The 23,845-nt window shown below is 41.1% G+C and overlaps 1 protein-coding gene across 8 annotated transcripts in view; it reads right to left on the reverse strand.

Annotated features, from left to right (window-relative positions):
• The window catches only part of DIS3L2 (DIS3 like 3'-5' exoribonuclease 2), a 272,704-nt gene that overhangs the window by 175,580 nt on the left and 73,279 nt on the right, over nt 1-23,845 (reverse strand). For 7 of the 8 annotated variants that reach the window (XM_039855704.1, XM_039855705.1, XM_039855706.1 and 4 more), the window contains exon 6: nt 19,052-19,286. In XM_039855704.1, the coding sequence (XP_039711638.1) occupies nt 19,052-19,286 (235 nt within the window). Of the gene's footprint in view, nt 1-19,051; nt 19,287-23,845 lie in introns of those variants that run through there. The other variant, XM_039855707.1, reaches the window with a different exon arrangement.

The following is a 23,845-nucleotide window of genomic DNA, read 5'->3' on the forward strand; positions in this document are numbered from 1 at the left end:
CAATTCCAGGCAAGGCTCAAATGCAAACGTGATTCAGGCAGCCCTGAACGTGATTTACATACACCGTCACACTGAATAGTCTCCAATAATCAAATGAGGCAGGCAGGTCTTGTCGTGCTAACGTCAGAGATGAGGGAAATGAGTAACATGCTTGCCACGGTCACCGGCTAGGAACTGGAAAGGGCGGGATTCAAACCTAAGTCTCACGAGCGCCGACACCTCATCCTCTTCGCAAGATGCCACTCAATCTTCGGGATCTGAACAGCACTGATGGAAGTGAGAATGGACAAGAACACATGATTTTGGAGAGATGTGCCTGAGTGATAAGATACTGGGAGAAGTCAATCAACTCTGTTTTGAGCACATTTCGAGTTTGGGGTGACAATGAAATAGAAGTATGATGATGTCCTCTACCCAAGCTGGAGATATAGTTCTACATCTTGGGTAGACAGATGGGTAGAGACTGGGGCAAGAGGGACTCAACAAATTAAGAGTAATAGGACGTACAAATGAATGAAAAGGAAGTTAATACTCAAGCATTAAGAGAGGAAAAAAATCCCTTCATTACCCAACTTTCTTGCATTGTTCTAATTTATAGACCAGTAAGGGATTAAAAAAGGAGGTCCTCTTTGCGGCAGGACTTGGTCACCCTCCTCATGGGGCTGACCGTAAGATGGCTTCAGGTCCCTGCGTTGGAGCCGAGCCCTGGGTGGTGTGGGTTTCAGACCCAAAACTGGGTCCTTCACAGGGCTATCTTCTTAGACGGGGCTCCGCACTGATTCCCATTCCCAGCTGTGAACTGTATTAATTATACCATCCACACTCTCCTGCTTTCCTGAGCACTCTCTGCTCTAAATCTTTCTCTTGCCCAGGAGAAACCACTTTTAAATTTCTCTCTACTAAAGCTTTAATTGGCTTTTAGCCTCATGGCTCCCAAAAGACCCCCAAATGTAGGCACACACACTTATGCGCTCCCGCCTAGAGCTAGCATTAACTTACTAATTCTGCATCTTTTCCAACTGATGGATGATTCCTCCACGAGTTTTTCTTAAAGGCGCCAAGCTTCACATCTTACTGTGATGGGATCGTTTCGACACTAGACGGTGTTCGCTAAAATCAGACTGGTGCTTCTTCGCTTGCCTCCTAAGGACAGGCTATCCATCAAAATGTAAATTGTGAAAAATGTGCGAGGCTATCTTAGAGAACTAAGTAGACGATGGCCTCAAAGCTGGGAAGCCAGACTGGAAAGGTTTCACCGTGTTTGGAGTCTGCAATCTCACGTATAGCAAACACGCATCACATCTCTCCTAGGTTCCAAGCCTCTTCGAGCACTTGTGGTACTTCATCCTACTGAACATGTCCAGCAGGGGTAAGGAGATCCAGCCCAGTGCTTGGGCAAAAGGAAAAGAGCAAAAACACAGCTTCTCCGAGAGCTGGTCCTCTTTATCAATTCGTTTGCTGTGACCTTATACTAGCAGCACTACAAGGTGATCACTGCCAGGCAAAAGAAAACAGTTTAAAGAACCTGATTCTTTCAGACTGCATCATTTCTGAGATCCATCAGGCCCTCCAGGAAACAGTGCAAGGCACCGCTCGAAAACGGCCCATGTTTGAAGCACCTTTGATGGAAAACTGCTTCTCCTTTATAAGGTAATAAGTCTAGTTCTAAATGCACATCAGACTAATGCAGATCACTCCAGCCAGGTTATATAGACGTAGATGAGTCACTGCTTTTGGTGCCAAACTGGCAATTGTGAAGGTTTTATAATGGATCTTATGTGGCTGCTGTGAAGAAAAAGGGCTCAGGTGTTAAACAGGAGAGTGACTAGTTTGGTCCTTCTTCAGTTTCAAAACAAGGGAAGGAAGGGCAGTCTTTTCAGAACACCTGTTGAATACAAGACTCCATTCTGGGAATTGCAAGTGGGTGAAGGATAAGCAAAAACAGTTACATAAGGGAAATAAAAAAATATTCAACTATAATAATATCAGTCATGAATGTAAATTGCAAAAAAGAAATCTATGAAAAAGAACCATAGAAAAGGAACATCACACACTTAGTTGGAAGAAATAAGTATGGGCCTGTGGAGAGCATCTCGTGGTGAGCAGACTGAGATGGCCCCAGCCATCCCCATGCCTCCTGGTCTTCAGGCCCTTGAAAAAGCCCCTTCCTTCAAGTGAGGAGAGGAGCTAGCTGTCCTGCTTCTAACCAACAGAATATGGCTAAGATAACAAGATGTCGCTTCCATTCGGATAGCAATCTCTTTGCTGGGTCTGATGAAGTCAGCTGCCATACAGGGAGGACCATACAGCAGGGAGCTGAGGGCTGCCTCCAGCCAGCAGCGGGCAAGGAACCGAGCTCCTCAGTCTAAAAGCCCACAAGGAACTACATGTGGCCACAAGCTTAGCTCTTCTCCTAGTCAGGCCTTGAGCAAAGCCACGCCTGGACTGTGGCCTGGTAAGAAACCGTGAGGCAGAGGGCCGAGCTAAGCCATGCCCAGGGCCCTGACTAACGGGAAACCCGACGTGGTCCTCCACTCACACTTCTGACACCCAGTGTGTGGGCTTTCCACATCAAGCAATTCTCCAGTCTTCTGGGGGTGTCCTACAATTTAATTCAATTCTGACACTAACTACCCAGAGTCAGCACAGACTCCATAGGTTAAAGGCTCAGTCCCACAAGACTGCCCTGCCCCCGCCACTTCAGACACCAAATGCAAGTAGTGGGTCTCTAGGTTACCCACACTTCTGTCTGAGTTGGCTTCAAATAGGGGCTCCTTGGGTTTGGTAATTTTCTCTAACAGTTCACAGAACTCATGGCAACACATAACTTAAGTTTCCCGGTTTAGTACAAAGAATATAAGAAAAATTACAGATGAGCAGCTAGATGAAGAGATACACAGGGTGAGGGTCTCTAGGACCCCAAGCAGAAGCTTCTGTCCCCATGGAGTTGGACGACCCTCTCGGCACATGGGTGAATTCACCGACCCAGAAGCTCTCAAAAACCCATAGTTCAGAAATTTTTATGAAATCACATGAGTGTGATCAATTTCATCATGTGGGCATGATCGGTTACTAACTCCATCTGCAGCCCTTCTCCCTTCCTTGGAAGATGGAAGCTGGGACTAAAAATGTCAAGCTTCTGATCATGGCTTGGTCTTCCAGGTGCCCGGCCCCCATCGTGAAGCTATCCAGGAGTCCACCAAGAGCTGCCTCATAGAACAATAGATGTGCCTATCACTCAGGAAATTACGAGGGTTTTAGGAGCTCTGTGTCAGGAACCAGGGTCAAAGACCAAATATTAGAACAAAAGATGTTCCTAGCGCTACTATCACGCAGGAAATTACAAGGGTTTTAGGAGCCCTGTGTCAGGAACTGGAGACAAAGGCCAAATATATATTTCTTCTTATGTTACACTGACTCATAGAAAATGCAAGACAGTAAATGTGTTGTTTTAAGCCACTAAGTTTGTGGCAATTTGTTCCACAGCCATAGATAATTAATATACATGCAAAATGACACCTGACATTTGAAGACTGGAGGAATTTTCACAGGAGACAAGGAATTAGGCAGCTTGTGTGGCAGAAGAGAAGAGGCCACATGCACAGAGGCAGAGGAGGCAGGGGACTGCTCAGGACAATACAGAGTCCCGTCTGGCTGGACCAAAGGGCTGAAGGAGCAGGTGCAGGAACTGTGGCTGGAGAGGCAGGCGGGGACCCCCGCTGGGTTGGGGCAGCCCATCACTGACACCACGGGGTCTGAGAACCTCTGCAGGAGGAGGCACTTGATACTTCTTGTCTCAAGAGGCAACAAGCTTCAAAAAGTAATTTGGAAAATGCCCATAATGGAATGCTATGCTTTCTCCTTTTTAAGATACTTTCCCTTCCATTACCTCATTTGATTTATGCAAGAACCTATGAAGAAGTCAAGGCAAGTATTTATTATAAAGTTTTGTTTTGTTTTGTTTTGTTTTGTTTTAACAAATAAAGAATATGAAGAACTAAGAGGCAGTGTGACTGGCAAAAAAGCTCTTGTTCTGTCCTTTTTTTTTTCCCTACTAAGAGTGTTGCTACGTTCTGTCAGATCTCCCTTCCCTGGTAGGGATGCCGACAAGGCTAGCCAGACAGGTTTGGATCTTGGCCCTTGTGCACCAGCGTGATAGGCCCGAGGAGCATTTGCACCTGGAATAGTAGGTTCAGTGAGGCCCGCGTGAACTGCAGAGACATGAGTGCAGCAGTCTACACTGCAGAAGCTGGTATCAAAGGGGCTTTGAAATAAGAAGGGCAGAAATGAGCATCGGAGCTAAAGTCAAACCTACTGAATTCACACTCTATTGCTGCTTCTAGCTCAAGCAAATGTGTCAGAGTTGCGGGGACTGGCCAAACAGGGGCCAGCTAACTGGGAGCAGAGATGAGCTTTCACTGGGGCGGTGGGGGACGGTGGAGGGTGGGGGCGTAATGAAAGGATGTGCAGGGCTGGGAGGCTGGTTCCACTTACAGGGATAGAGATAACTCGATCATTTCTTAGTTTTTGTTTTTGTAAACCAATATACAAAAATTAAAAAAATTAAAAAAACAGGGACAGTTTTCTACTGTAAAATGTTAAAAAAAAGATCTGTCCTTAATGGTGGATATTCTATACCCAGAGCTACCAGTTCCCTGTCCCCATCCAGAGCCACATGACCCAGTTATTTTTCCAACAGGCTGAGCTGGAATCCTCAACAGCTTTTTGTAAATCTCAACATTACTCTATTCATCAGGCAAAGATTTCCCCTGACATGTTTCTGCATGACTTGAAAAACCTAGACGGTAGTTCTTAAGGAAGAATGGGCATTATTTAGAGTGATCCAAAGGGGAAACCGGTGCCAGTAAGATGAATCTGTAGGCACGTAATTCCACATAGTGGCAATGAACCTCTTGCAAAGCAAAAACAAAACACATGAAACCACAAGGAAGCAGGTTAAACACTTAGAATTGTAAATGAAAAAAGGCTTCACCGCCCAACTGAATAAACCCGGAATACGCTGACCAAAGGGGTGAGTCGGGAAGATCTACCTGCCCAGGTCCTCCCTTCTCGGAGTCTAAGACTGGAAACTAACTTCACAAACAGTGCTCAGAATCCCTGGCAGAGGGAGGTGGGACGAAGACCTTAACCATTGGCAGCTGATTCTGTTTCTCAGCTCAATGAAAACCAAACTGAACTTTCTCTTTCAATCTGTTCTTCCAAAACAATGGCTAAATGCAGAGAGGGACTCTTCCTGAACAAAGACTGATTTTAAATAGTTGTGAGAACTGGTACTTTTAAATGAAAATAATCTTTAATCATGTGATACTCTTGAAAGAGAGGCATTCCTTCATTTCTTAAAAATACTCATCACTTCCTTCTTAGTCCTCTACACTTTTTGGTTAGGTCTTGTTCAGGCTCTCAAAGTCTTTATCGAAACTACTTCCCACCCCTCACTCTTGTCCCTGAGTTCCCTTGTGTATCAGCTTGGGCCTTGGTGTTATCAAACAGTGGCTACTTCAGGTAATTCTGACCCTGAGCCCTGCACCTAATGATCTCATCAATTCCCATAGCTCCAACTGATCATGTTCAGATCTCTAACTCTCACCATCCTCTTCTAGGTCTACACTTCTATTTCCAACTGCTATTGGATGTCACGACCTGAATGTGCCCCATGTAACTCAATTCAACATATGATCAGAACCCAAATTCATAGTCCTTCTTACCCTCATTTAAGAATGTCAGCACCTGTGCGGTTGCTAACCTGGATATCAAGTTCATCTCATTCTCAAATGCTCCTCTACTTTAAGTCCCATATGTGATCTGCCATCAAACTTTATCAATTCTAGTTCTGACATACCTTGCTGATCTATCCCTTCTGCATTCCAGCTGCCACTGCTGTCAGTCAGGTCCTCAAGCATCTCTAGTCTTAACTGGTCCCATGTCAGGCCCCAATTTCTCCTCTCAACAACCCTGGATGGCTCCCCACTACCCAGATCTCTTAGCAGTCACAGGTGACTGGGCAAAACCTCATCAGAGCCCACTTCCCTAGCCTCCTCTCCAGACTCCCCACCCTGCATCCTACACAATTTCCACCGCAGACATTACTCTACCTACCATCTTCCTCTTGCCCATGTTGATACCGAAACTATGTTTCACCTTCTCTACCTGGCACACCCTACTCATCCTTCAAGGCCCAGAGAACAAACTGTCTTATTTCCCCTCCCTTTGCGCCCCCTCCTCCTTCACCTTCTCTGTATGGTTCCCCCCTCGCTCTATAAATCTGTCCCTCTACTCTGTGTGCACTGTGCGGTTACTAGCAGCCTCTGTTCCCTAATAACTGTCTGTAGCCCTTACTCCATGCGACGTTTTAGCCTCAGTGTCCTCACTCTCTGGCGATGAAATCTAACAGGTCACTGGCTGGCCCATGTGTTGGTGGTTCTTGGGTCAGGAGCCCGCACAGGGTGTGACCAAGGCCCGGGGTGAGGAGTGGGGTGGAGGGCGGTGCCAGGCAGACTGCATGGACCTCTTCAGTAAAGCCATTCCCACTGAAGGGTACTCAGACAGGCAAGACCCAGAACACATGTGTGCTACTGCATCTCCTCTTATACACTAACTTCACCTCAAGGACAAGCATCTACATTTTATTCTTTACTCATCTTTCTTTTCCCAGCAAGTAGCAGAGTGCCTGGCGTGTCATTCTCTCTGTATCTGCTTGGATACTCTAAGATGACAGAACAGTCAATACAAACTGGCTTATATATCAAAGCTGAGTCACTGGCTCATGCAACTGAAAGTCCAGAGATAAGGCAGGCTTCGGGGTCGACTGATCCAAAGCTCGCTAATGGCTGTCGGGGCCCAGATTTTTGCCTTGTGCTCCACTCTTCTACCCACAAAACCTAGCAAGTCATAGGATATCTGCCAGTAGCAATTAGGTATAAATGTTTCCTGTTCATATCCACCAGGAAGCTACTTACATCCCATAAGTCACCCAGATTAGATTGCTCAGGTCATGTGCTATGGGAAGAGGAAATGGTATGAAGCTACGATGTCCAATACAAGAGCCGTGAACCACATATAGCTATTTAAAATAAAATTAACTAAAATGAATACAATTAAAAAGTCAGTTTTTCAGTCACACTAGCCACATTTCAAGTGCTCAACAGCCACGTGTGGCTAGTGGCTGCAGTACTGGACAGCACAGATTAGAACATTTCCACTGCTGCAGAAAGTTCTATTGGTATAAGGTAACCAAGTATACCAAGCAACCGACATAAGACAACCAAGACTCAGCTCGGTAGTTAGGGTCAACTTTGCCCAAAGGACAAGGAATTGGGGAAGGAACAGATACCCTGATGAAAACCTGGGTTCATATGTGAAAGGGAAAAGGGGAAATAGACAGAAGGTACACGAACAATGTCCAACATATTCTTATAAAAAGATATTCAATTGATCTGGCACGATTTGCTCTTCAAAAAATATGACCCATATGTAGAAATTGTCTGTTGTTATAAGTATAAGGTATTTTTCTTTTATGAACTCACTAACTTCCTGCAGGACACTGGATAAGCCAAGTAACTTCTCTGAATCTCAGTTCCTCGTCTGTAAAACAAAAGGGATGAACTACATCAGTTGTTTCTGACCTTTAAATCACAGCAGATTCTTTATAGTACATTTAAAACTTAATTTGTGCCCATGATCTCACACTCCGAAGTAGTCTTAGTAACTTAACCACACTGAAAATTAATTTGCTATCCTATTTTTTTTTTTTATTCAGATATGTAACTGTTAATAGAGTTTCTGATCAGCAGACAAGTACACGTTACCATGATGCACTGGCATCATCTGAGTCGAAGGTGAAGTGAGTTGACCTTGCAGTCTTACTGAAAGCAAATTTACTATTTTCATTTAGTGTTACGAAATATTTAAAAATAATGTAAAGTGCTCCACTGAAAGCCCCTAGGGGTAGACTATCACATGTCGAGAAGGACACATGCTCTCAGACAACCCGTGTAAGTCCAGAATGACGCTGTAACTTGTAAACAGTTACGACCCTTGTCACTGGCATGGACCGGCCCAACCTGGAAAGTACCAGAGTGGGGAATAAATGAATAGACTGGGAAGAAGAGTCCAAGGGTGCCTGAAATCTAGTGAGCAAGGGACAGAAAATGAGGAGAAAACGATACCATCACACAAAGCTGTTGCTCTCCCTTTTCAGTAAGCCCAAGAAAAGTAGATTATTAAATAATCCAAGGAGCCGTGCATAAAACTAAAAGTGTACAGCAAGCCAGAGAATCAGCACCGCCATATCGAAGAGGGTGCTCAAAGCCCCACGGGGAGAGTGATTCCGGAGACCTTCGAGTCTCCCTCGACCTCCACTGAAGAGAAGGGGAGGCACGCACACGTCCCGACTGACGTGCCAGAGGCCTGGGAACTCCCATTTCCAGGTAACAGCGGTGTTTACTGTTATTTGTTATTTCCTTTTATTTAAATTTCTGCTCCATTAATTTTGTGTTAACAGTGCTATAGCAAGAAGGCTGACAGGCATGTCTTTTTCTAGATACTTTATATTCTATAAAATAAACTACTTGTGATGTGAGAAAAATGTTCTGAAACCCAAGCCCCCCAGGTCTGCTGATGCGTCAAAGAGAAACGAAGCGAGTAGGCAGGAGTAGCTCCATGATAAAAAACGGGAGGAGGTGGAAGTGAAAAGGACAAGTCGGAAAAGCACTGGGCAAGTTCTGGTTGTATTTCCCTAAAGAACAGATATAATTATTATTATTTCAAGATTTCTTATAATTCATCATGATTTTCTATTTCTGTTAACCTTTCTAATACTTATGAATTTAACAAAAAATGCCTTTTAAAAAAAACCCGCATTCCTCAAAAGCTAAATATAGAATTCCCATATGACCCAGCAATTCTACTCCTAGGTGTATGCACAAATGAATTAAAAACAGGGACTCAGATGCTTGCACACCAATGTTCATTTCAGCACAATTCACTATTCAATAGCAAAAGGTGGAAACAACTCAAGCGTCTATCAACACGGATGGATAAACAAAATATGGTATATACAACATAATGGAATATTACTCAACCATAAAAAGGAATGACATTCTGATACATGCTACGACGTGGATGAACCTTGAAAACATTATGATATATGAAATAAGCCTGACGCAAAAGAAGAAATATTGTACGATTCCACTTACATGAAAATATTGAGGCAAGACAAATTTACAGCGAGGAAGTAGATCGGTAGTTATCAGGGGCTAGGGCAGGTGAAACGAAGAGTTACTGCTTAATGGTTACAGAGTTTTTGTTTAGAGTGATGAGGAAGTTTTGGAATCGATAGTAGTAACAGTTGCACATCATGAATATAATTAATGCAACTAAACTGTATACTTAAGAGGTAGGTCCCTGTCCTCTGACAGTCCCTTAAAGAAACTCTTAGAATACAGGGGATTCTTCAAGGAACTAACTAGATAGCAATGACTCTTTGAAGTATATTTCCAAATTTCTATCATGAACTTCAACTTGCACTTCCAACTACACATGATCATCTCAGAATTAATATGCCTGAAAGTCTTCTGTAATAATATAAAAGTAGAAAGTATTTTTACAATACATAAAAGAGTAAAAATAAATTTCTATTAAAAATTAGACAGGTGTAATAAAAAACGAGGGGGAAATTGAAAGGGATTATGATCATAGATGCAAAGGAAATTGAACAACTGAAAAGTCTGTACAACTCTATTCTAATATATTAGAACATGTGGTTCAAGTGTATGATTTTCCTGGATAATTACCAAAATGAACGCAAGAAGAGAAAAAATTCCCTACAGAAACCAATAATCATTAGAGATGGAGAAAGTTGCCGGCTAAGGAAAGCCCTAGTCCATGTTTCAAGGACGAGTTCTTTAGATCCTTCGATCACTGAGAATAGTTGATCATTCTCAATGCTCTTTTAGCGGCTCCAAAGCACTGAGAAAAAGAAAGGCTCCCCAATTCTTCCTCCAAAAGTTAATAGAGCCTGATATCAAAACACGACGAAGACAGCACACTAAACATAAACCGCAGACTAACCTCGCATTTTGTATTATAAATACAGAAATCATAAATAAATTATTAGCAAGCAGAAGAACTGAGGTAAAACATCTTATATACCATGACCAAAGGAGGGTGATGGTCTCATGAGGGATCCAAGAATTATTCCGTGGTATAGGTCATCACATAAGCAAGCCAAAAAGAAAAACAACATCTTGAAAGAAGCTCAGAAGGCACTTGGAAAAAAAAATCCAATATCCACTCCTAATAGAAACCTTTAGTCAAAATGAAAGAGGAAACTTGGTTGACCTGGTGCCAGGCCAACAACCAGCATTGTGCTCGAGGGCTTAATACCGGAAGCTTTCCCACTGAATCTGGGAGAAGCCATCACCACTATTATGTAAGGCAGTTCCCGAAGCGATGGCCCACGAGATGAGGCAACAAGAAGCTCCAACTTAGAAAGGAAGAGGCAAATTATTAATTGTAGATTAAATTATTTTATGCCTAGAAAATCATTAAAACAACTAAAAATTATTAGAAATAATAAAGGTACTCATTAAGGTATCCAGTTTTTAAAAAAAGCACAAAAATAACCCCAATAGCTTTCTTATATAGATCAACAATTATCTGTGGGAAAATGCTAGAAAAAAAAAATTTGTTTTCAAATTGATACCAAAAAACACAAAGTAGTCAAGTCTTCTCTAATAAGACATGTGTGAGACAATGCTACACATAAACTATAAAACATAGTAAGAGATTCTAAGTGCTTATAATGCACGATGTGAATGGGTTTGATAAATGAAAATGTACATAGAGCAGGCTATAGCCAAAACAACAAAATAGGGCACAGTCCCCAAAAAAGATCCCACAATTGAACAGAAGAACTGAGGCAACTGATTTTAGCCCAAATCATTATAATTAGCATTCCACAGGAAAAAACAAGGGGAAAAAAAAATCCAATAACCACTTAAAACTAAAACACTAAAGTGTTTAATATCCTAACAGTAAAGAACAATTAAAACATGCTCGAAAGTCCTGATCAGTGTCAACTATCAATTTCAACAGCCTAAACCAGTGGACCTCGCGGCGTGCTTTACAACCCTGTCAGAGGACCCACAGGGCAAGACTCTTTCCATAAGAACTCTAAGGTATTATTTCTTCTTTTCACTCTCCTTCTCTCATGGGTGTAAAGTAGGGATCAGCAAACCCGGCCAGCATGCCAAATCCAGCCATGTCCACTCATTTACATAATCCCTACGGCTGCTTTTTAGGGAACAAGAGAGCTGAGTAGTTGTGACACAGAAGCCCCTGTCTCTGAGTGGCCCACACGCTGGAAATATTTACTGTCCAGTCCTTTACAGAATACCTTCCCTAATCCCTGCTCTAATGACCAGTAGAATGTGTGCTCATGTATTCTTGTGTTTTCTAGAGTTTTCTAAGATATTAAACTATAAACAAGTACATTTTAGAGGTGAATTCCATTTTTGTCTCAATATTTTAACTGTGGTTATATCTACTATAATCTCATTAACCTCACTAATGCTCAATAATCATTATTTTGAAATCTGAAATATTCCTTAAATATACACAGAAACACAACTAGAAGTATACTTATTTTGCAATAATATTTTAAAGTTTCTTAGTTTTAATTTTAAATACAGAAATAGTGACAGATATAACTTATATACACAAAAGCACTTTGGGATCTTCAGTAATTGTTTAAAGTATAGAGATGAATAAGGACATTCTCCTATATATCTTCGATATCATTATCATAACTAAGAAAATACACAGTAATTCCAAAAAGTCATCTAATATAGTCTAAATTTAAATTTCCCCAATTGTTGTTACCATATTTTTTCCCCGATGCGGGATCTAATCAAGGTCCATGCACTATTTCTGGTTATGTTTCTTTTGGCCCCCATTTCTCTAGAACAGTCTCCCCTTTGTTTTTTGTTCTTCATGATATTGACCTTTTTTGAGCAGTACAGGCTGCCTGTCTCATGGATTATCCCACATACTGGATCCACCTTATTATTTCTGTCATAGTATCATTTAATTTGTTCCAGTATGCCCTACATTCTCAGATTCTTAGAAATTAGGGCTAGAGTTTTGATTCAAGTGAAACGTTTTTGGCACGAATACTTCACAGATTGTGCTGCATAATAACGCATCCCATCAGCAGGCACGGAATGTCAGGCTGTCCCACTACTAGTGATGCTAAGCTTGACCACTTGGTCACAGTAGTGCCCACCAAATCTGTCCACTATAAAAGGATGTTTTGCCTAGAGTAATGAAGTAGTAAGTCAACTGTGGCATGACACTTTGAGTCCACGTGAATGTCTTCATCTCCAACAACCTTTCACTCAGTGGCTTCAGTATCTACTGACGATCCTTGACCGAATCAATTATCGCACTGAGGGCTGGACTGCCATCAAACGTTTAACCTGTGGTCTGTGTATTGCTACTTATGAGGGGAGATATAGCACAATGGTTAAGAGGCCAAGTCTAGGACTGTTCAATTCTGGCTACATAGTAGAATGCTTGAACTTCTAGAGAGCTTTTAAAAATTACCAGATCAGCTAGAATCAGAATGCCTGGGTGATATTTTTAAAAAGCTACCAGGGATATTAAAGTATACTTACCAACTATGTAACTTTTTCGTGCTCTGGGAATAAAAGCTACAAGTATCTCTGAAATAGATACTATTAATATTCCTAAAACAAATAGTAGGTATATTTTAAGGATTAAATAAACATAATGAAGATTAATCATAAAGTACTTAGGGCCTAGCACATAGTAAATGCTCAATAAATATCAGTGATCTTTATGTTTAAATATATATATGGCTATACATGTATACAAAAATACATCTAGTTTAAATATATATATGGCTATACATGTATACAAAAATACATCTAGCTATATCCTTATATATATATATATATGTAACTAATGATACGACTTGAAAATATATCAAGTCACAGTTGACGAGAGTACAGGAGAAATAAATCAAAATTTATAGACATGCATTTTTAAACATCCTTCTCAGAAACTGACAGATTAACTATGTAAAATAATAAACAGCTTATGGAGATAACGATATAAGTATGTATTAAGGTTTTGGATATATATACACATCTTTCTTAGCATACATGAAATATTTAGAAATAAAGAACATGTAATAGACTATAAAGCTGCAATACTAATAACATAAGAGACCTTGCTTTCTGATCATAATACAAAATATTAATACTGACATCAAAAGAATAGCAAAAAAGTTAGAAATTAATAGCCTTAATAACCAATCTATTTACAGAAGAAATCATAAAGGAAATTAAATATTCAGAACTAATAATAAAAGTACTGCTAGTCAAAATTTGTAGAATATAGCGAAAAATCTTTAGAAGGAAATTTATAACTTCGAAAACATTTTAAAATAAGCAAAAAGATTAAAAATAATAAGCTAAGTATTCAACTCAAGAAGTTGGGAAGAGGACAAAAAAGCAAACCCCCAAAATAAAGAATAAATACAGATAAAAGAAAATATCAATGATATACAGAACAACATCAACCATAAACAGAGAAAAATCACACAACTAAAAAGCATGTTCCTTAAAAAGATTAATATGATAGATCTTTGTCAAACAATAGTTATCAAGAAAAGAGAGAAGAGTCAAATGTTTAAAATACAGAACAAAAAGGGAGGCAAAAATATAGACATGAGATTTTTTAAATGATTAAAGAATATTAAAGAGTATTAGGAATATCTATGTGCTGATAAATTCAAGTGGATAAATTCCCATCGAGTTATGCCAAAATTGGCACAAAAAGAGATAACTTGAACAGATCAATTAGTATGAAAGAGATTAAAAGAGCAAAGATCTAACCTCCTGACAAACAGCAGGTTCAGGCAATTTTACAATGAATTCTACCAAAGTTTAAAAAACAATGAATTCTACCAAAGTTTAAAAAACAATGAATTCTACCAAAGTTTAAAAAACAGGATAACCAGAGAAAAACAGGAAACAGTCAAAATTGACCATGGCATTTCGTGAAGCTGATATAATCCTGGTTCTAAAAATCAGATAATGCCAAGAAAAAGACAGGTCCATTTAACATCACACAAAAAGTATACACTAAATATTACCTAAGTAAATCCAATAATGTATTTTAAAAATAATACACTGGGATTAAGTAGGGTTTATCCTAGGAATTCAAGGATGGTTCAATGTCAGAAACAGATTTAGAGGAGAGAAACCAGATGAATAATCTCAATCAATAAAGAATCAGCATCATAAAATTCGGCAAAAAGCAAAACTACGTGGAGTTAAATAAAAAATCACATGAGAGAATATCTATGTGACCTAGGAATAGGGAAAAACCTAAAAACCCATAAAATATATGATAAATTTTATCACATTAAAATTAAAGATTTTTGCTCAATGAAAGACACCATAGACAAAGTTATCGGACAAATGACTAAACGACAGATTGGGAGAAGAGATTTGTAATGCCTAAAATGGAAAAGGGATTATTATAGAGAATAGATAAGAACTTTCCACAAATCAACAACAGTAGAGTAAACCTGATAGAACAACAGAAAAATGACATCAAAAGGCAATTACCAGAACTTAATCTAGATACAAACATAACAAAGCTAAATTCTAACCGCTGGCAGAAATGAGAAGATGTGAGAAGCCCTGAGCATCGCTAGCGGCAGTACAGACTGGCACAGCATTCTGGCTTGGGTCATAGCCTCACTTAATGATGAACTGCTCCTCTGCCTTGCTAATCCTCTGTGCATATTTCTCTCGGGAACGTCACAGGGAAAAGTGGCTGGTCTAGCACAGGATTTGGGTCTTTGACATTGTAGGTCTCAACGATCCATCTCTAGCTGAATCACTCCTGATATGATTGCATTATCTACTCAGCCTATAAAACAGGAAAGCAAAAATTCCCACTGTATCCTTCTGACATAGGTCTAACATAGTGTCTAGACTTAGATTTTTTTATGGGATTTTAAAACTTTGGCACAAAATATTGTCCCAAAATTGTGATTGATGGGAAACTGCTATATATTTTTAATATAATATCTAAAGCAAACGTGACTGTATTTTAATTTACTAATCATCGTTATACACAGCAGAGAAGTACCACAGGAGAATGATCACATGGATGTGCTTCTTCGGCCAAAAGGAAACACACACTTACTTTTTATCCAAGGAAAGAGAACTTAAACCTCGGCACTGAACAGGCCTGTCTTGGAAGGAGATGAATTTTAAGTGAGAAAAAGGGTTTCTTCCTGACTCTGAAGTCAGGAGATCAAGAAGGGATCAAGGATTCCATGTGGATTCTCCCTCCAGGAAGGAGCTGCAGGTGGCAAGGAGCTGGAGGCGTGAAAGGGCCACCAACTCTACACTTAGCCCCATGCCCAGTCATCCGGGTGGTTCTGGTGGAGGCTTGTCTCCAGACCAAAAGACAGAACAAGGTCTCTGGCAGACCCTCCCAGGACAGGGAACAGGAAATGTACATCGGCACCTAATTAGGTCACCAAGATTCAGAGGCCAAAACTGTTCTTAAAAATTCCGATGATGAGAGACACAGAGTTACTGTATCACTTGGCCATGACAATCTTTATGCTTTGGAGTGTGCTATACAGGCAACTGTTATCCACATACTTAACACCTAAGAAAATCTATTGGGGTTGTCCCCAGTCTCTACACAGATGGCAGATTTCCATGCTGACAAAAACACTATTGCTTGGAAAGTGGTCAAATCCGAGTCTCAGGGGACTTTGGGCCTGGACCTACAAAAGGGGCCCAGGTCTTCAGTCCACTCTCTCAGGAACTAAGGGTGGCACAGATCCTGCCGTCTTCCTAGAAGAAATTACTGCGTAGGTCTGAGGTGCCCAGGGAAGCTTCCCTCTCAGCGCGATGACAGGCACTTATTGCAGACATCGGGAGCTCTCTGCTCACCTACCAGAGAAACTGGCAGTATCTTAAAGATGTGTTTCCTGGGCAAACAGGCGCATATAATGCATATACATGCAATATGTAACATTTGCTTTGAGTAAAGAAACATAACATTAAAACAAAAGTAAACAAATAAAGAACATTCTTTTGAACACAAGTGTGAACTAGGATAAATAATCCATTTGCAGTTACACCACCAAAGCAAAGAACCTTTCTAGAAGTCTAAGGAAAAATTTATAATGTCCTTAAGGTTATGGTTTGTTTCAATAACAAATTTCAAAACCTTTAGTGGTGCAAAAAGTACTAACATCTTAACTGTAACCAGATTTTATATTATTCAGACAAGAGAAGCTGGTTAAAATATCCTAAAAAACACTGTGATTTTTAAAAGAGCAAATTGCAATTTTCCTAAATATCAAGAGGGCAAGAAATGAGAAACAGCCATGTGGTTTCACCAACTCTCTATTTAGAGGCGAGCAGGAAAGAGAAATTCGTACCAGATACTGAGGGAAGGATTAAGGCTGTTCCCTCAGTCAGGGCCAGTGCGGAAGCAATATAAATAACAGTAGGATAGGAAGACCGTAAAAAGAGTAAAGAAAAAACACGCACATGGTGGACCTATACGGCACTCAGTGACATTCACGTGTAAGAGGGAAGGAGGGAAATGACAGTAGAGTACAAATCAAGAGCAAGTCTGGCAGCAGAACCGCCAAGAAAAAGGAGGGGGAATCGATTATTAGTATCCACCCCGGGCATCGATTTTGCCATCACTTCCATCCACCGATACTTCCTTGCCCTGGTGTTAATACCAACCACTAATGAAAAATCAAAGCATCTTATCCTTTCACCTCAGAGCCCAGGGGAACAGGGCTGCTGGTGTCTCTAAGTCCAATCGCCAGACCTACTGGGCCAAATGCTCAGTAAGTTTTAAAGTGCCCCTCCGCCTGGCTTCCTCCTGCAAGTGTCTCTCTCTCTTGGTGTCTTAATGATGAAGGACTTGGCTATTTAGGGTCCTGGTCATTTCCCTTTCTTCTCAAAGAAAACACATGACTCACAGTACTGATGCCACTATGTCAATACACATGCGATCTCAGAAGAAGGTCGCAGTATCCAACTGCTTTGAAAGGAAGAACAAATAAACATCAGAAGAATGACATTTCAAGGAATAAACATCCAAATGGAATTGGCTGGGCCCTGAACAGTGAAACCACTAGTTACCTAAGCAGGCCACGAAACAAAAAGAAGCTGGGTGCCCTGAGGCCACCACACCTGGCGGGGCAGCAAGGCAGCAGTGGCCGTTTCATTCAAAAAGAATTTCAGAGTTGGAAAGTCCTTTGCTGAGCAGTACTTAGCACCAGAAAGCCATACAGCCTGTGCTTCGGGAAAACATTTGCTGCCCCAGATCACTGCACCTTGTCAACGGTGGAGAGACAGGGTGATCTTTACGCAGCCGCTTTCTGAAATCAACTCTAGCCTTGTTCAGGATGTCGATGAGGTGTGCTCACCAGTCCCCATCACGGGGTGTCTGCTCTGTATCCTCCTTTAGTAATCTTCTGGCACTTCTTCTAGACTTTCATGAGGACTGTGCCAGAACGTTCTTCCTGATAAAATACTCATAATCTAGTCAGCCTAGCCAGGTCACTCGTTCCCATTTCGTAATATACATAAAACTCAAAACTCAATTTGGCTAGAAAATAGACTCTCGGCACTTAAAACCTCTTAGAGATCTATATGCTGAAATATTCCAATTTTCACTGCTCCTTTCCCTTAAGTTTCTGAGTGTGGTCAGGGAGAGAGGCCTTGGTCACGTTCCTCACCCACATCTTGCAACTGCTTCTCTCTGCATTCGGAGGACCCAGGCCTTAGATTTCGATGAGAGAAAATAAGACTGGCTTCTTTAAAGGCTTAAAATCAATACGCTTTGAAAATGTGGACGAAAAGGGGCCGCATATTAAAGCTGACAAGTTCAAGGGAGGCTCACATGGCAGGCCTTTCAAACCCAGGGACCGAAGGAACCATAAAGGGTGCCCTGGTCTGAATGCAAAACCTCCTAACTAAACGCGGGTTACGTCCCAGGCCTGTGGCTTCTCTGACAAAGGTCGATCTTTAACTCTGAAACTGTCTACTGTCTTTGGGCACCTAAGATCACACACATTTGAAATGTCAGAGTGATCTCCTTGTCCAGACTCCTCAAAGGGACAACCGCACACCAGGGCACAGACCACAGAGCCCCTCGTTATCATCTGACCCCACGTACCATCTCTGTGTGCTGTACACGTTCGCTGGCCTATACCCGCCAATGCAAAAGAAGTGCGTGTCTCTCCGTTTTCCTTTTTATCCAATCCCGGAGACTCCCCACTTTGCTTTCTCCCGCCCCCTGAATCCACCTCCAACGGATTTCATATGGCCCTCCCCAGGTCTCCCCCTCTGATTCCACTGCATGCAACGAGCTGCAAAGCTGCCATTTTCTGGACCATTGTCTTAATCCACTGAGATTCTGCTTCTCCGCAACAATTTGGCTCAAATAAACTCTTACGAAACTTTTTCTTAGGCTGGACGTTCTTTTGTCGACATCAAGATAATCTGCTTGTCTTTTTTAGGTGATCTGTTTAAGGCAATCCATTCCCACCACCCATGACATAAATACCTTTAAAATGTACTGAGTTAAAGAAAAATCCAGGGCAATACGAAGTGTTTTTTTGTAAGGATTTTAAAAATCAGTTTAGTTCTGTTCAGCTCAACCACAGGGTGGGGCCTGGGCTCATCACAGGGATTCTGGGCCAGCTAGCAACACGACTCCAAACCTCGGAGGGAACGGCCACGTGGACCGCCAGGGGCAGTGCTGCCCGCCTCAGAACCAGCAGCTGGAAGTCTAGCAAGGGTCCCCCCTTTCCTAAAAGCTACCACAGGTTAGAAACTGGGAAGCCACCAAATGTGCTGTGTAGTGAATTCTGGAGCACAGAGAGAACTCCAGTACTTACAGCCACCCAGTGACTAGAGCAGACTGGCAGCAGCCCAGCGCTCACCTTTTTCATGAACCCAGCCTGAGAGTTTCTTAACACCATCCACCAGAACACTTTGTGTGTTGCCGTGTCCATCTTCTGAGTCACTGTCATCAAACTGAGCCTCTATAATGACATCGGGACTGTCATTATCGCCTTTCAGGGACTGTTGCAGGAGATGGCTTCCACACAGCTCCTCAGGGAGATCTGATTCATAGGCACCGTCTGTTTCTTTGTCACAGCTCTCTGGTTTAATTACCTGAAGAAAATAGAAAAGTTCTGCTAAATCATTGGACAGAAGAGAGGGAAAGAGCAGATTTTTTTCCCCATTTTTCTTTCCCGAGGGAAAAACTGCATATTCAGAAGCTCACAACACTGGACACTTATCACGTAGTCCGAAAAAGGAGCTTCATTGTCCGGAGGCACAGACCACCTCATGGAGATGGTCAATCCAGCAGCGTCACGTTGGCACACACTCTTAGAGAGGCCCAAGAGTAATGCCATGTCCACTTCTCATTTTTCTGATGTCACTTCTATCCCTGCCCCTCTAAAGGCCCTGAAGACCAGAAGTACCATGCTGCTTCGTAAGGGTTCATCACATGGGCTCAGTAAGCACGGTGGGTAACGACACAAGAATTCAACACAGTATGTCACCGCACATTCAATGAAGCCACAAGAATACAAAATGAAATGGAAGAAACAAAACTAAGTGTAAACAAGGCTTCACGAATGTTCTCATAAAAACCGTAAACCCTTAATTCTCCATCTTGAGGCCTGAAACCAGTATAGAAAGCACATAATTGATGGACATTTATACTAGCTATAAGAATGAAGCATTACACAGTATGTCAAATATTTTCGATAAAAAAAAATAATGAAGAATAAAGGAGAAAAGAATACAGATTCTAATCCACTTAACGAGTTTGTCACAGGACAGTCATGTGACAGAACTCTGATTTCTACAGGCGCTATACTAAAATATACCAGGTGTTTAGTTACCAAAAATAAAAGGCGACATTATACGGAACTCTCCCCCACGTACATTAGCAGGAAACACAGCAGATTTTGTAGATTATAGATGTTACTCAGAATACTACATTCCTTTTAGGAATCTATTCCTGGGTGAAAAGTTCATGTGCAATTTAAATATTAATTAAAACATGATCACGTGTGTGTGTGTGTATGTATGTAAAAAGTGAATTCGTATATGTAAAAATGAACATGATTACATATGTGTACATATGTGTATATATGTGTAAAAAATGAATATATATGTAAGAAATAAATTTACATATATATATAAAAAATGAATTTGATCACTATTGGTAGTGATCACTTCATTTTTTCAAACAAATGCTGGGGGGGCCAACCTCGCACCAGGCACCTCCACGAGGCCTACATCCCAGTGGAGACAGATAGGGAACCATTCACAAATTCGACAAGTCTGACAAAGTACCTTTCCCGGTGCCGGGCACTGCTCTGGGTGCCAAGGATACAGCAGTGTATACACTCAAAAAGTGATTAGTGCTAGTAAAAAACGTATAGTGTGAAACTGCTGATTATGAGAGAGCACAGCTCGTTTGCCAGCAGGGTGGATACGGGACGCCTACTGGAGGAGGCGACATCTGAGCAGAGACCTGAGAAAAGGGAGCGAACTTCTCTAGCAGTTTCTCTGTGTGCGTGTAGTGGTTGAGAGGTCTAATATTAGCCTCGAGGTTTCAGAATAGAAGCCTGCCTTCAACAGAGCAGATTAACGTTCGAATTAGATCACACAAAGATCCTGCTTAATGAAAGCTCTTCATCTTACACAGGCAGAAAAAGTTATTAAATCCTTCCCAAAATAATTTAATGTCTTAGATTCCAATTAACATAATCATTCCCAGATAATGACTATTAGAATACCCACCCAGAAAATCAAAATAAAATATTACAAAGATATTCACAATCAGAATATAGACTCTAAGAATATATTCCTAAAGTTCAAAAAAAAACTGACTTCATAAAAATGGGGTAACAGAAAAACTTGTGAACAATGGTTAATTTTCCTGAGCAAAATTGTGCCTGTTAATAAAATTTTTTGAAAACTTGATTCCCAATTTGTGAACATATTTAATGAAGTTTTCTATTAACGCTTGCCATGTTTTGACTCTTGTCGGTCATTCATTCATTTGTTCATTATTTCCAAGACAAGTTTAAAACAAACAAGACTCCTTTCCTACGATAGTAAAAAAAAAAAGTTCAACTGGCTAGACCAGAACTCTCTAAAAAGATTCCCTCAGGCACCTTGCTAGATGACAACGTGAGGGAAGCCACAGCTAGAGTTTTAAATCCGCATACAATTATAAAAGCAGCTCTCCTCTGTGCGCTGCTGCCTCGCCACGGAAGTCCTGGTTTCATATCTGACCCAAAGTAGATCATTCACACAACAGAGAATTTACCGACGAGTTAGAAAAGAAAAAGAGTTTGGCATCACTCAAATCAGCAAACTCATGCAATTTCCTTAAATGTTCCTGGCAAATTCAGTGACATCTACGAAGACCTGCCCCTGAGCATCCTTGAAGGATTTACACGACTCTGGGCACTGTCCAAACAGCCCGAAGCACAGGCAAGAGGTACGGGCCCAAAGCATGGTGGCTACAACGTGATCCCTGGTCTACTGTTTTTCCTACATCATCCCCACATATACTTTATCTCGGAGAGAGAATAGTTGGAGGCAGAGATGAAAGAAAACAACTGGATGGGGCAGGTAAAATGTTGCCTCCTTGAAAGATGTTAAGCAAAGGGTCTGGGCCGTCAGTGTTTATTATGTATTAATTTCTGCCACTAACGGTTTCACAAAGCATTTGGCTCCCACAGGCTATGGAGAAAACATGAGAAGGGGAACCAGAATTCTGACTTTATAAAATTTGAAGGCTTGACTATCCCACAATGAAAGGTAGTCTTTCTCTGTGTGTATGTATACGTGTGTGCGTGTGTGTAAGATACAGCGAGAATACCACAGTCACCATGATTCTTGCCTACTTACTTATTAAGAATAATGCTTTGGCTCACACAAAGTTCAAGAGAAAGTCAATGGGAAGAGGAGATCAGCAGAGAATGACAACCAGAGTACAGCAAGCTTAATTGTCCTGCATATTTTAAAACCAACTCAGTACTGACTTTATGATAATCTCCATGGTTTAGATGAGCTCCACTCAAGAACTGGTGTCTCAGGCACTAAATTCACTTTTGAGTTACTAAAGCAAGAAATGCTGTTAGGTAGGTAGCACAAATGAATGAATTAATCAAGTCATTCAAAACAGTATAATTAAAATATAAATTAACATGTTGCATTTTCATTCTCTTTTGTTATCCCAGTACACACAAGAATAGAAAAAAATGTTTTGGGGAAAAGATCATCACAAGATCGCAGGACACAACAGGCACTTTAAAACCATTCCATATTGCATATTGGTTAAGAGTGAGGGCTGTGAGACTCCTTAGAGTCTGGAACAGAAAAATTAACAAGGTTATCCTGGAACATCTTGTCATATCTGGAAAAGAAGAAAGCCATCAAAGGCCAGTACAATCTTGATCTTATCTAAAGGACCCAGGAATCATCATGAAAGAACTATCTCTGGTCAACCACAGAAAATTCTAAGCATTTCTCCTATCTTTCCTGTACAACCTGTATGTAAGCTTACCCAAACAGTTGATGCTTCATAGGTAAAGTGTTTCTCTATAGAAGAGTTTTAGCTAATTAAGAAGGAACGAAAGACATGCAATACCGCCAATCTGCCATCCATACTGAAATAACAGATTCAGGATATGATCATCAATGGTTACTAAAACCAAAAAGTCATAACCTGATGGAGATGGAGTTTTATAATGGATGACCCAGAGTGGCAACGCCTGAACCCACTGATCAATATCAATATCATAAAAAGGAAAAGAACCAAAGTGCTTCCTCATGCACTATAACAGGAAGTACATACAACCATCTACGAAGTACTTTTTCCCCAGAAGCTGAACTTGAATCTGATCTCATAAAGGGAACAAAATAACAACACTAGGGAGAGGCTCCTTTTACACTTACTCCCTAGATGATATCATCCAGTCTCATGGCTTGAAATCTCTGTACATGCTCTTAATTCCCAAAATTAAATGCCTATCCTCACCCTTCCCTTGAATTACAGAGTCAATTCCCTTCCATACATCTTCATTTGTTTGTCAGCTGACAAACAAGAGAACTCTTGGTCCTACCCAGGACCGACTCCTCTCCCAGCATGCCCTCTCTCAGCCAACGGCACCAAACGGTGCCATCACCCTTGACTCTCCCTCTCATCCCCACATCCAATCCATCAGATGAGCCCACTGGCCCTTCTTCCTGCCATTTCTATTGTTACTACGAATCCAAGCAACCCAGACCTCCTTGCTGACCTATATAATAACTGGTCTGGTTTCTGTTTTGGACCGAAGCAGCTAGAATGATCCTTTTAAAACATAAATCAGATCATGCCTTTCTCCCAACAGCTTCCCAACACCCTTCCATCACCATACCACGAGGCCCTATCAAATCTGGCCCATACCTATTTTTCCATTCTCATTTTCTACAACTTCATCCTTTGAAAATTACACTCTAATCCTAGAGATTTTCTTGCTTTTCTTCCTAGAACACTAAAACCTTCCATCTTGAGCTTTTCACATTTTCTATTCCCTCTATCTGGAAAACTCTTTGCCCTACTATTCACAGGGCTCACTCTCTTCATTCAGGTCTCTGCTCAAATACCCTCCTCTCAGAGAGGCCTCCCCTGATCACATTACTTAAAACAGCCCCGC

The sequence above is a fragment of the Pteropus medius genome, unplaced genomic scaffold (genome assembly GCF_902729225.1).
Source record: "Pteropus medius unplaced genomic scaffold, Ma_sr-lr_union100, whole genome shotgun sequence".
NCBI classification, from domain to species: Eukaryota; Metazoa; Chordata; class Mammalia; order Chiroptera; family Pteropodidae; genus Pteropus; species Pteropus medius.